We start from the raw sequence: 15145 nt of genomic DNA, 5'->3' as shown, positions 1-15145 counted from the left end.
AGTAAGGAAGAAAAGAAATAATTGCTTTTGGTGCAAGTTGGGTTGTAATATAATACATCAAGATAATGATTCATGTATTTTTATGGAATTTTCTTCCCTTTTTGTTCTTTTTTGCACGGTCTAGAATGTGTATTAGATTAGACAATAATTATACGAAGCGCGTAACCCGACCAGGGAAAAAAGTGTAACCCGACCACCCACTATTAGCGGCGACGTCGCCGCTAATAGTGGGTCCCAGGGTCACTTGCGTCTGTAACGTTTGACCGTATCACGTGGTGGTGGTCCCCACTATTAGCGGCGACGTCGCCGCTAATAGTGGGTCCCCCACTGGCAGATTTTCGATATAAACAATGCAATCCATTCGTTCCTCTTCTCCTCCTCTTCTCCGGAATACTTCTCCTCCTCCTTAAGAAATTTCGTCCTCCTCCATTCTTTCTGCAGGAAAATCCTTTTTACTCCATTCTTATAACTCACAAATCCGGCCATCTATCCCCTCATCATTGTTATCAACATTCCTTTTTACACTATCTACCTTTTCCGGCTTCCCGGAGTCGTTTTTCAGGCGTATTTTTAGCGGCGACATTTTTCCGGCGAAAATTTATTCTTTCTACCAGTTTTGCGGGAACGTATTTTCCACCACTGACGTATGGGAAAACAATTTTTATAGTTTTCCGGTGACTATTATTTTTTCCGGCCAGCCAGACAGTCCGTTTTTTGCTATACATATTTTTCCGGTAAACTATTTTTCAGACGAGATAACACTCATTTACCTTTTAAATACTTGTTTTTATTTGAATATATAATAATGTTATCAAATATTTATTTCTTATAGAAATTATTAGTTATAGAATTGTTATATATTTTTGTTAGAAAATATATGTTGAAAAAAAAAGTTAGAAAAAATATGTGTTAGAAAATATTAGTTATATAAATGTTATAGTTTAATGTTATATAAAAAATATGTTAGGAACAAGTGTTAGTAATTATATGTTAGAAAGTATTAGTTATAGAAATGTTATAGTTTTATAGTTAGGAAAGATTACTTATGTTATTATAGTTAGGAATGATATGATTTTTAGAAATTCATTAATTTTTAGGAAAACATTTGTAGTTATAATTATTGTTTATTATAGTTCAAAGTATGATTCTTAGTTAGAAAAACACTTTTTAGTATAATTGTAATTGTTAATATAGTTGTTATTAGGTTAGTATTAATGTTATAAACGAATGTTTGAAAAAAAGTTGCAAAAAAGTGGTCATTTTAGGTATAATAATTTTGGAAAACAATTTTGTGTCGAAAATATGTTAATTTAGGTCGCACCTTTTTTATGACTTTTATGTTTGTTTATGTTATTTATAAATTGAGACGGCTGATGTAGGTTAAAATGGCTGCACTTCACGGCGGAGATGGTGGCAACGACCCTCCAAACTGGGGGTGGAATCCCGAATGGGGTTGTAGGCGTACGGGTGGTAAGTATATATTAATGTACGTTGCATATAAATATATGGTACATATGTATATATATTTGTTATTTTATTTTGTTTTGCAGGTATTAGCACAGGGAGAGCTGCTGCTGCTAACAACGATCTGGAGCGCGAGTTTCAGAATTCGGGACGCCGAATCTCGCTTATGTTAAATAACGATCTCAGTAGGTGGCAGGCAATCGGGGACCACGCCAAGTGGTACAAGAGCTATTTGGGGACCTATGTCGCTACCGTCCCACATAATTACGAGTCGTGGGATCAGGTGCCCCAGCCCATCAAGGATGGACTTACTGACTGGCTTATGGTATAAACTAATTTTTTTACTTTTTAAATACTTTATTTAAAAAATATGGTAGATGCTAACTTTTACTTGGTACTATTGCAGAGACGGTTCTACTTAGAACCCTATCTAGGTCACCCAGAAAATCACCCGTACGAGAGGCCGTGACCAGGATGATACGTCAGGATGCCCTGAAGATCTACAGGGATAAAAAAGCAAATTCAAGAAGACTTGGTTCACTAGCAGGGGTGGGTCCCAAAGGCTGGCAGAAGTCCGAGACTGATATACTTTTTCCACCAAACGTTAAGCCTGTCAATGTTAACATCTTTCTTCATACGCAATGCCGGTTCGCAGTGCTTGATTATGTTTTGCCATATATGGTACCTACACAGTAGATGTTTCGAATCCGGCATAACAACCTTCAAAGCTCTCATCAGGGCCAGCTCCCTGTCAGTAAGAACGACACGAACGGCAAAGCTATCATCAAGGGTGGACCGAAGACATCGTAAACCCATTGATAATTTGCCTCCCGCTCGTTTACGATAAACGCATACGCTAAACTGAAGGTCTTCCCCGTTGAAGTCACGCCGACGATCTCAACTAGCGGCATGTTGTAGATGTTAGTTTTGTAAGTGGAGTCGATTTCAATAACCCAGGGAAATGCGCGCCATAGGGTCATTGATGTTGGATGAATGAAAAATAGGTTCTCCAAGCGTTCATTTTTGTTATTTGTGGTGAACTGGTAAAAGTACCTTTTCTCTTGCAACAATGAAAACATAACCTGCGATTAATGACCAAGATAGAGTAAATAAGTCAATTCCAACTACGTAGTACAATAAAATATTTAATGTTTGTACCTGCATTGGAGTGCGCCCTGCTTGCCCCGACCTTCTTCTCGCTTTTAGGAAGTTCGTAATGTCTCCTTTGCGAGTCAAGTTTCCTGGAAATTCAAGTTTGAGGTTTACCAGGATCTGATGTGGGTACAAACCGCGATCCGATTGGGTTCCCACAAATTCCTTTTCTTCATCCGTCATCCGTCTGGCGTATGCATTCCCTTGCAGATTAGTAGTTGGATCATGATTGTGTCTCCAATCCTGGACACTTAACCTCCAACCACCATCACGCCCAGAGCGGCCTATTAAAGTGAAAGGACAACCTATCTTACTTGACCGTTTAGGTGGACCAATTAACCTTGCATCGCGCGCTCCACCGTGGTGACATATAAGGGTCACTTTATTGACCACCTCTTTTGAGTTTTTGTTCGTCCGCCGTATAACTAGAACATAACCCAAATCCATTGCTATTCTTTGAGCCCACTCCGTTAATTCTTCAAAGGAACCGAACACCTCATCAGTTTCAAAGTCCCCAGGTTCGCATTCATATTCACCGTCTGCAACAGGTTGCTCAAACACATTATCCGGCACTTCAATACGTACGTTTTCTGGGTCTGCCCAAATATCCTCTAAACTATCCATCTGAAACAATTCAAATCAACATCAACCTCATTAACTATTAATGATGTCCATAATATATATATATGTATATATATTACACATACATAAAATATCAATATCTATATTCATAATACATATATATATATATAAACAATAAGCTTGAAAAGGAAAAGATACACAAACCAGCAACTACAAATATGTAATGAAAACGATGATTCCTATATATGTATATATATATATATTTACACATACGTATAATATCTATATCTATATTCATAATACATATATATATATATAAACAATAAGATTGAAAAGGAAAAGATACACAATAACAACAACTACAAATATGTAATGAAAATGATGATTCCTATGTATCCAAATTTTTTTCCGAAATAGACAAAGATTCAGTATGAAAACCATGACTTATTATTACATGAATATTGGTTGTCAAGTATAAGTATACGATAGATAATTAGACATTCCATATATATATAGTCTCAAATTGTTGCAACGATAATTCCTATGCACTATCTGTTGATCTTATTGAAACAAGTGTTTATATTATTGAAACAAGTGTTTATATTATTGAAACAAGTGTTCATTTTACTGAAACAAATACAAAAAACCATTCCCGATACTTAAATTCCCGATGTACACATACCGACCAGCTTACGTGACCGTCGACGTGGCAGTGCCACGTCATCAACATTAGCGGCGACGTCGCCGCAAATGGTGATGACGTGGCACTGCCACGTCGACGGTCACGTTAGTCTGCAAGCTGGTCGGTATGTGTCGGGGGTCCCACTATTAGCGGCGACGTCGCCGCTAATACCCTGGTGGGGTTGACCGTTGACCTGGTGGTGTTACCCAACGCCTAATTATATCAAGCTTGAAAAAAACTACTCGTACAAAGTAGAAAGAAATCAATTAACCACCTAACATTTACTAATTTACTAAAACTAAGGGAGACCAAACTAACAACAAAACTTATGAAATTAGGCATTGTGAAACAAATCCACCTAACAAGAACATTGCATAAAGTCAAATATATCCATTAATGTAGAGTGACTTTTCAAAGTAGTGTCACTAATTTGATTGTTCGGTTAATGCATCAAACATTAAAACGTTTAAGCAAACATATATCATTTAAATTAAGTGATATGTACGACATTTTAAAACAATATACATCAATACATCCCGCATACTCCCTTCATCCTAACATAACAAGAGGAAGGTGTGCAACTCAGTTTGCTTGTAGTTTTGACGAAAATCAAAATTGAACGTCATTTTTTTCATTTTGGTGTTTGGACTGGGTTTGGGTGAGTTTAATTAGTTTAACAAATCGAATGTGACCATACACACATTTGACCATTGAATCCTTTGAAAGCCTTAATAACTTATATTAAATGATGGTATGGAACTATGAGTTGATGTATCATGACACTTCGTAAATAAGGTAGGTGTGTCATGCACTCATGCACCCTCCCCTTAAACATATGTATTTTATTTTTTTATCTTTAATATGTTGGTTCGATCGACTTATGTCTACTTTCAAAAGTTATATGTCAATTACCATTTTTTTACTTTGATTCATTTTTCCGAACACCAGCGTTTATTAATTTTTGTAAAACGAAGAATAATTGGTTGTCCTATTGCTACCGCTAAATGCAATAATTATATATTTCCTAAAAAAAAAAATTTCATGTATACACTTATATCGGAATGAGAAAAATATCATACATATGAGTAATGATATATCCTTTTAATAAATATAAAAATAATTTTTTTAAAAATTTTAAAATATGACAGATGTAAATCACTCATTTTCTAGTCTAATCTTAATTTTTTATTCAACCAATCACGATCACATTAAGATGATTTTTAGGAAGATATATGTTAGGAGGATTTATCACTTTCCTTTAAGGGTGTTTTTCCAATGAGAACAACTTTAAAATGAGAACACGGTAAGAAAACTTAACAACTTTATTTTGATGCAATAAAAGTTCATAAATTAACATAGTATATAACTAGTTATCATTATTTAAGTGTTTAACAACACATTGAATCATTGATGAGTCAAAATCGAGGAAATCACATTTTTTTTTGTGCATCCATTATGATAAATATGCATCCAAGATGAATGCAAAAAAACAAAAAATGTGATTTTTTCAATTTTAACGGATTAATGTGTTGTTAACATTTAAATAATCATAATTAGTTATACATTATGTTAATATTATATATTTTTAATGTATCAAAATAATGTTTTAAAGTTTTGTTACTATGTTCTGATATATTTGATTCTTTAACTATATATTGGAATATAATAAAATATCTATAATTTAGTAATTGTATTTTTCCAAATAGAAATATTGAAGTGTCCAAGAAACATAGAAAAAGAAGCAATCGAATGATCGATCGACTTCGAGTTTCATATTTTTCATATACCCATAACATGGTGATTGAAAGGGAAGGAAAATGTGCATCGTACAATGAATATAAATGTATGAAATGCATGACACGTGTCAATGCGTGGTTTGTGGATAAAAGAGGTCGAGTGGGACCCACATGTCTCCATAAACAGTGGAGTACGGGGAGCAGGTAATTAAAGTGTTCAAGCTGTATGAAATAAGATAGATAGGATAATGTTTATCTATGGTTATTTTTTGATTTTCTACATAAATATTAATAGAAATATGTTATGGGGGTTAAAAATCTAGCGTGACAAGTTAGTGGTGGGTCATTAGTATCCATGAAATCGTATGGGATTTATTAAGTGATTGAGACATGATATGGATGGCATGTATATTTTTAGTTTTTTGTTTCTAATGCCAATTAACTTCATTAAGGCAAAATACAACTGTAAACTTTAAGTTGGTGATTAAACTAATATTCATGTTACTATGTTAGAAGACGAGACTTATTAAAGAGGCAAAGTTTTTCGCTTCTTCTTAAACCATTAATCCAAGATCAATGACGACAAGACCATGAAGAACTAAAAGACACATAATTGTTATTTATCTTTTAATAAAAGAAGAAAAAAACTACGACAAATTTAGAACCACATAGTTGCTATAGATCTTAATCTAGATGCTTTTATTTTTTCGATCGATAAAATGAACTAGTCTAGTTTCGGATCTTTGTAAGCGTAGAATTCTACTTAGAATCTCAGTCCTTATTTATCTTTTGAGAAAAAATAAGCTAATATATACGGAGTATAATATAGTTTAGGATCTTTGTAATTGTAGATTTCCACTAAAACAAGATCGAAATAATAACCTAAAATTCTTAAAGAAAACAACAGAATTTAATTTAGACCCAAAAATATATTTATTCTGAAAGTTTCATTAGTATTTAATAGACCCTCTAGTCAAGGAAGAAAAGTAGAAACCATTAAAGAATTAGGATTTCTTACAAGTCATGGTTAAGGTAATTATGAAATGTATAATCTAAAGTCTAAAATTAAGAGTAAAGTTGAATATATTACCATAGTGTTATTTTAGTTGTATTGGAAATGGATTTTAAGGAAACAAGAAAAACATCGGTTACGCAAAGCCAAAGGCTTCACTTGAAAGAGATGTTGGTTGTATTCACAATTATGTCACCAACCACCTTCACTTCACTTCATTTGCTTCTCATTCAATCAATCTAACACATTTTTATCCATCTTGCATAACTCACAAATTTTTTTGTTGGATACCCGTTACGAATAATCCAGTTAAAAAGTAATAGGAATTAAACCTAACATGATTCTATATATAAAAACGTCAGTCATTTCTATTTAATTGGAAGTGGGGAAAATTATATCAAACTATATTAAGCAAAGAGCATACATGATTCAAGACATATGAATGTACGTTTTATTGCATAGAGTTTTGGTATGAAAATGGGTAAACTTATGTAACAAAAAGTAGTTAAAAAGTTTTTAGGAGGGTTAATCATTTCTTTTGTATATAATGTAAAGAAAATGATTAATTCTCCTAACTAAATAGTCTAAAGATTCTTCTAATCATGAGATGATGACATATGGGAAAATCAGAGGGCAAGATTAGGAAAGAAAATTAGTGTATAACACATGTCATGATTTGAAGGTTTTAAAATAATTTTTAAGAGAATTTAAGAGGATTGTTCATTTTCCATAATGTAAACATGGTTTACATGAGTATCGATCTATCCACTTGCAATACAGTACTTATTGATTGCAAACATGCATAATGACCCTCTTCCCAACTTGCAATATCAGTAACAAACAAAACACTCTTGACAAGTTGCAAACAAACGCATCTAATTATGCACAAGAGGCTTATTGAAGGCACAACGTTAAATACTTAAATTAGAGAACTTGACTCATATCCTAACAGTTAGGATATTTGAATATATATTTTCCATATGTATAAATAATAACATTTATATTTTTAAGCTAAAAATAGAAAGATATTATTGAGATAAAATAAAATTAATTTGAAAGCATATAAAAATAAATTTATGTCTTAAAATTAAATACATATTAAAAAAATATCCAGCTCTTGTCACATATCATAAACCGAGTACAAGACGTTCACCATATATGGTTTCGTTAATTTGGTATTGGCTCAATATGCAAATATCATCCGTTTAATTTTAATCTTATATCTTAATCTTATCTTAATTTTAATATATATGATAGGACAGTTGAATTAATGATTTATTAACCAATCAAATCCCTCAATTTCATCATATTGATTTTCGCGTATATCATCATTTAGATTAATTAAAAATCATAATAATCATTATCCAAATACATTATTATATTAATATTTATATTAAATGTAGAAAAAATCTCATTAATTTACAATTTTTTGTTTTCCATCAATAATTTATCAACATATAAAATATTATCTACAAAAAATTATTTCAAAACCTAATGACTTATTAATCAATCAAATCGATCAATTTCATCAAATTGACTCCGGCTTCTTAATTGTTTTTCATCAATAATTTACACTTTTTAGCCCTGAATACTTAAATAATATTTATTTTTAGTCATCAATAATTATCATAGGATAAGTGATTGAGAATAAACCTATTCGTTTTAAGGTTCCACGTCATGATCAAATACGTATACTTAAATGTCAAGTACAGGATCACAAGTATATTTATATTAATAATATCACATTATGAGTATAACTGGTTTCAAAAAATTATATAATAGAGAAATTATTATAGCATGTGCCTTATGAAATAACTACGACAAACAATCTCATCAATATGTCTCGGCTAATAATGATAGTGACGAACCTGTGATTATTGTACTACAATCTGCAAAGTATGACACTTGAAACCGTATATCTTCAAATTTTAAGCTTTTATGACTTAAATGTATGAACATCTAATATTGATAATATCGTAAACCATGTGTCTAGTGTTGAACAAGAGTTTAAAATCTAGTAATTAGCTATCAAATAACATAATAACTATTAAAACTTCTCGGTTGATGAATTAGCTTAATTTAAATACCTCCAAAACCGAAGGCCTTTTGATGTAAAAAGCTATTGAAACTGAATGATAACTTAATTATAAAAAAATGAGAGAAAGTACTCGTGCATTGTGACAGTTAGATGGTGGAGGTGATAGGTCATAGAGTGTGATAGCCAATACCTTAGTCGTACGGGCTCCGTCCCGGATTTAAAATTTGCGACTAAACAATTGTAAACTACAAACACCAATTGGTTTGTTAAATGTGCGACTAAAATATAGTTTTACAAAATCACGAATTAGTTCCTTTAATAATGTAAATGATTATGAAAAAGTAATTATTTAATCTCATAATGGAATGTTATCAATGATATAGTTATGATATAGTTATTAATCCAAAGATGTGTTAGATATCGAGTCCAATAGCGGCTGTTATTTTTAAACCATCGGTTTGAAACCGGTGGAAAAAAAAAAGTTCTTTAATGTAGGATCAAGAATAGCTGAATAGCCTCTCAGATAAATTGATGGGCCGTTTTGTTCGCAATTTCAAATCTAAAGTTTAAATGCTCCATTTAAAAGCCCATAAACCTAGAAGGTTTAGGCCCAATACCCAAACCATTTTGCTTATTGCCTTGTTGGCTCTGATAAGTTCTCAAACTTGTGAGCCTCTATTTACATTCTATAGAAAATTCCGACGGAAACCTACTAACGTGTCTTATCGACTTATCCTGCCATCATTTCTAAACCTACCATGAGATCACATTAATCCGTACTAAAAACTAAAACAAAATCACTCATGTTCGATTGAGTAACAGTATTTAAAGAGTAAATTTGTTATCTATATTGTGATTGAACACTTAATATATAGTTCACACACCCACAACACCCATAGATTAGAAACTAGTGGAAAGAAAAACATAAATATTTTCATTATTATAGTTTTAAACTATAATAATAATAATAATAATTCAAAGCAACCAATGTCGAATTTTAGCCGTGACACCTTTTTCCTTAATAGTATCCAAACTAGGTTTCCATGCATTTTTTCCAGACAATTGCCTACTCAAAAAATAACTCTCCATAACTTCTGATTCCAAATCCACCTCCCTAAACAACCCTGATTTTTTCACCACAACTTGTGACTTCTCTTCCACTTTCACTTTCTTCTTACTCTTAACCACGGCCGCAGGACACATCCTCACGAACAAAGGAAGAAACCCCGTGTAAGCTGACCCAAACGACCCCGTGTTCAAAACCACATTCGCCTTCAAAAGAATCCTACGTGCTTCTTCTAATGAAATTTCCCCTATCGGTTTCCCACTTCTCTTAGGCACCATCATGTAGACTTTTTTAGTCTCTAGCTTTGCGTCCGCAGGCAATGGTTTTGGTCTTTTTCCATTTGTAAGCGTTTGATCAAACTCGACCACGGCTTGTTGTGGATGGTCTAGCATGAGCTCGGCTACGGTCATTGGTTTGGTGTATTCTTGAATGGTTCCATTAGGAAGTATGACCTTTCCTAAGCCATTAGAGTTATTGTTCCCCATTGTGACAAATTATTTAAATTTGATCTATAGATGGTGTATGTTTTGTATATGTATTGAATTGAAGAAGTGAATAAATGGTGGCGTTACAAAAGATCGAGTTATTATAAAAGGGCCGGTGAGTCAATCTTGAGTAAGTGTTAGTTAAACGGCTCCATCTAGGACCGGTAGAAGTGGACTTGGTGAATAACTAAACTACTAATTGACGTGTTAATTAAGTTGCAACTATAGTACCTATATATGTTCATGGGGTCTAACCTAACCCAACAACATATACTTAAGTCAATTATTCCGATTGTTTAACTTCTTCTTTTTTTCCACTTTTTTTCTTGGATTAATTTATACGTACTTAAGAATGGTTCTTTTTGCTATATTAAATTGTAATCCGTACGTATATATTTCATTTTTTTTAAGTTACAAAACAAAAATGAGTTCATCGTTAATGAAAAGTTGTAATTTAGACTTCAGACTTCAAAGCATCCCGGGTAAAACTTACATTTAGTGACATAATTAAAACTTTACGTAAAAATAAATTATTTATAATTTCTTTTAAAGTCATGGCAAATTAATTACCCATTGGCCAATCCAACATATATACAACTTGGGTGGAGAAAGGCCAAAAACGCTCTATGTTTTCAAAAAAAACAAAAAAAACTATGGATAAAAACTTTTAGTTTTGCTTTTATAGTAAAAAAAAAAAACATTTCAGCCAACATTATCTAAATTTTTTGGATCCAATAGATCAATACCAGTGTAAAAAAATCACTATGATATGCAAATAAAACCCTATAATTGCACCTATATATAATTGATTTTTTAAAAAAGTTTTAAAATTTAATATTTTTTGTAATGTTCTCTGTCAAATTTTTTGGAGCATGAGATAACTAATTAAATAAGTAGGTTTTTACTGTTTGGGTTTGTCTTTCAATTCTTCTTTACTTCTTTGCTCGAATCCAGCTTCCTCAGTAATTGGTTTCTACGTAATAAATTAAGATAAGTAACGTAAGAGATTTTATTACCCAAAAGGGTTTCGAGTTATATTATTATTTGATTAAAGGTTATCTATGTTCTAAAAGAAATTAGGAAAATGCTAAAGCGAAGGTCTTTTTATAGTTGAGAGATGTAAAATTAGTAAAGGAGTTATTATTTAAGGGATGTTGAACCAAACCAAAAGCAAGGTTATCTATATTCATTTTTATTTAACTTGGTAATATTTCATTTCATTTGATTCCTTGTCATTTTATTTGCCACGAAAATAGAATTACCTTTTTCCTTATAGTTTGGTAAAGTGATCATACGTTTTGATGTGGACCCACAACTTATAAGAGATGTGAAGTTTATCATGAGTAGTCAAACAAGACAAAAAGTGTAGTAGCGATACTTCGATTAAATTAACGACATGACCTTTATTCGGATTACTTGAATAAATAGTTAAACTCTTTCGTTGTTTACTCCTTTTATAAACGACTTGGTCTCTTTGTTTTGCAATTATTAAATAATCAAATCAAATTAGTTTTACCATTTCTTTTCTTTTAGTAATTAACTCATCAATTGGGTGTAGGGACTAGGGATGCATAAACAAGCATATATAGGTGCATGGTGTGAATATGACTTAATTAGTCTTAACTTTTTCATCCTTTCTGTTGCTTCTCTTTTAATTTTTTTTTAAAAGTGTGAATTACTTACGAATATAAAAAAGTTTAACTTACGTTGTTTTAATTGAATTCATACTAGAAAACCCATTCGTTAAATAAATCCTTAATCTAAACCACTCGATAAGAAACCTCTATCACGGTCTGATTATCTGAAGAGGAAAACTCACGCATATAAATACTTGTGCTCACTTAATCAGAGGAAAACTCACGCATATAAATACTTGTGCTCACTCCTAAATATATCTAGAGCAATACTCAAAAGTCAAACCTCTCACTTCTTGTGAGAAAAGACTCCTTACCACTAGATCATTTGAAAATGATTTACTCCTCTTTTAGTTACTACTGCATCATATTACTTTAGAATAAAAAACGTTTTCTACTTTTTTTCCCCACAATGGTTTGATTGTTTTGTCTCTATTGTTTTAGATTATTTCGTTTCTACTGTTTTAAAGTTTAAACACACACACACACACTGTATATTTATATATTGTTTTAAAGACATATTGTATATATACTTAATCTTTTAGTTTACATGAGTTAGTGATAGTGACTCCACAAGTAAAGACGTAGCATAATTAGTTGATCGAGTCCAAGTCAAATTTTTTACGTATATGAATAATATTGAATATATGACATACGTCACATCTTCAACTTTGTTGAAGTTTAAACACTACTGTTTTTTTTTTCCCTTAACCAAGATAAAACACAATGAACAATTAAAATCTAAAATGGCCAATTGATCGAGCGAAAAAAAATATTCTTGTTATTCATAAATCGGTTCTAACACGGGTGTCCACATTGAAGAACTCCTTTTGCGATGTGATTGTAGAGACAATTCTGTGACTCCTGAACCCTCACCGATCACTTCATTCGTAACATACTCGCCCTCTTCAGCCGGCAATACCTTGGAATTACGACGTCTTCTGACATCATTCTTTCTACTCTTGCAACTTTCTCGCAACATTTCCAACTCCGAATCCATAATAAACGAGTTTAACCTTCCAATAGGTATCAACAAATATAATTTCCCATTAGCCAATACGTCATCAGCACGCAAAGCTAATAACCTAAAACTCGATAAAAGATTATTACTATCAATTGACGAAATAAGGTGTCCCGGTTGTTCAAGGATCATAATCTCTGCGGCCGTGGTTGGAACCTTGATTTCACGTAAATAATTCCCATGCAAATCTATTAGCATGGTTTTCTTGTGCTTGACTATGAAACAAGATGTTAGATTTCCCATTGATATATATATTGTTTAAAACTTAAAAGTACGTTGGACTAATTTTTGTTGTGATGTCGTTGTGTTATTTTCTTTTGTGAAGTAGCTTGTTATTGATTTTTATGAGATATGAGTCACTCGTAATTATGAGTGGAATTTATATATATAGATAAGTATGTGAGTTTTTGTGGAGTGTTAAGTGGGATAGAGTTTGACTGGCAATTTGACTGACCAATAATTAGCGTGGTTGACTTTTCTTGTAATGCGAAACGTACATTTTTAGTGTTTGGAACGCGGGGGAATAGCAAACGCTCAATTTACTTGTCATTGATCCCTGACGTATGCAGGTATGCAACGGCCCGGATCACAATTTTTTTGTATTTTTCCATCTTAACCATGAACTATTAGTATTTCTTACTCAAAAATCTCTTTGATCATCTACTCTATCAGGATGGGAGATCTATATGCTAAAAGTCTTATTAACGGGTCATCATCAACACATTAAAAAAAAGGGCTTTCTATTTTAATTAAATATTACCTAGATAAATATCTGTGTATAATAAAATTGGAATTTTAGAGCTAATATAAGTTATACGAGTATACCATAAATGAAATGTTAAAAAAAAAAAATTGCTAAAAAAATTAATTGCTAGTCCCATAACTGACAACCTAGCTAATCCAATAGGAGTATTTCCTTCTACAAATTCACATAATCAAAGCTTCGATAAAGATAGGCCGATATCTCTTTGAACCTTTAATTTACTGATCCCATTGTACAACCAAGACATTTGAAACCTTATATAATCAATTTATGTAATCTCAATTTAATACTATACTCTATAATCAAATTATGTAGATAAAAATTATGATATGTTCAAACAGCTAAGGGTGAGCAAAAAAATACCAAAATCCCGATATCAGCTAGTATGTGTAATAAAACCTCATAGTATTAATTACGATCCGTTCTCATGTTTGGCTGTTTCTAGGTTCGATATATTTGATTTTTGTATGATTTGGTATCCGAAAAATTGGAAAAATAGAAATACCAAACAATGTTTATATATGTTTGTCATCGGTATATGTAACCAAGTTGACATAGACTTGTATTAACATACCTACTTTTAGGGTATGTTCTTGAGATTTGTTTTGAAGGAAAATGAAAAGATTGTGAAGAATTTTAAAAATATTTAGGTTCTTGAGTTTTATTTAAGAGAAGAAGAGAAAAGATTTGGAAGAAGAATTTTTATAGAGTTTGTTTAAGATATTTTCATCCCACTTTTGGGATGATTCGAAAGGAAGGAAAATCCACTCCTTCGCTTTCATTCAACCCTCTTCTCTTCTTTCCCCTTCCTTTACATATAAACTCGAGAACACAGACTTAAGGCTGCTAGATGTACCCAAGTCCCAAGCAGGTACCGACTGGTCATCACCATTCCGACTATTAGGTATCGGTTGCGGGAGAGGAAAGTGGGGAGGTGTGGTAATAAAGAACCCCCTATACCCTAAAATAACAATTCATATAATATTGATCTGAACATTTAATCGGTATACGCCATTAGGGAAATCTCACCATATAATGGTGAATCTTTGCAATTACCCTAGACACTGATTACTTTTACCTTCATTCCTTATCGTTTCCCACTTATATGTTACTCCAAAAATAATACAGTCATTCATCAACATTAATTAAAACTTCATTTTCATCGCCATACAAAAAAGGAGCTAATTACACTTTTCATCCCTATGGTTTATACCTACTTTCATAGATCATCCTTGAGACCACAAAATTACATGTTTCATCACTGGGCCTGGAATTTCGTCAACAAGTTCTGCCCACGACCCAAACGAATGTTAAGTTGGTGGTCACGTGACAAACACACTGAGGGTATAAAGGTCTTTTCGTTGCCATCAGGACTAAAAACGTAATTTATTCTCATAATAAAAAAAAATAACAATATACTCTTACTTTGATATTTGTTATTATATTCGATTTAAATTTTTTTTTTTCACTTTTATATTTTCTTCTTCTTTTCTTTTGTTTTTGATTCTAG

The 15145-nt window shown here is 32.1% G+C and overlaps 2 protein-coding genes across 2 annotated transcripts; one reads left to right on the top strand and one right to left on the bottom strand.

Annotated features, from left to right (window-relative positions):
- Positions 1-727: 727 nt before the first annotated feature.
- Positions 728-1933, top strand: LOC122609456. The gene is made up of 4 exons (XM_043782500.1): positions 728-734; positions 1380-1470; positions 1551-1789; positions 1871-1933. The coding sequence occupies exons 2-4, from the start codon at positions 1386-1388 to the stop codon at positions 1931-1933; spliced, it is 387 nt and encodes a 128-aa protein (XP_043638435.1). The 5' UTR covers positions 728-734; positions 1380-1385.
- A 7708-nt stretch (positions 1934-9641) lies between these two features.
- LOC122606534 lies at positions 9642-10251 on the bottom strand. The gene has a single exon (XM_043779384.1). It carries the CDS (start codon positions 10215-10217, stop codon positions 9642-9644), a length of 576 nt encoding a protein of 191 aa, XP_043635319.1. The 5' UTR covers positions 10218-10251.
- Between the last annotated feature and the right edge of the window lie 4894 nt (positions 10252-15145).

The sequence above is a fragment of the Erigeron canadensis genome, chromosome 7, assembly GCF_010389155.1.
Source record: "Erigeron canadensis isolate Cc75 chromosome 7, C_canadensis_v1, whole genome shotgun sequence".
Taxonomy (NCBI): domain Eukaryota; kingdom Viridiplantae; phylum Streptophyta; class Magnoliopsida; order Asterales; family Asteraceae; genus Erigeron; species Erigeron canadensis.
This window is presented reverse-complemented; position numbering and strand designations above follow the sequence as displayed.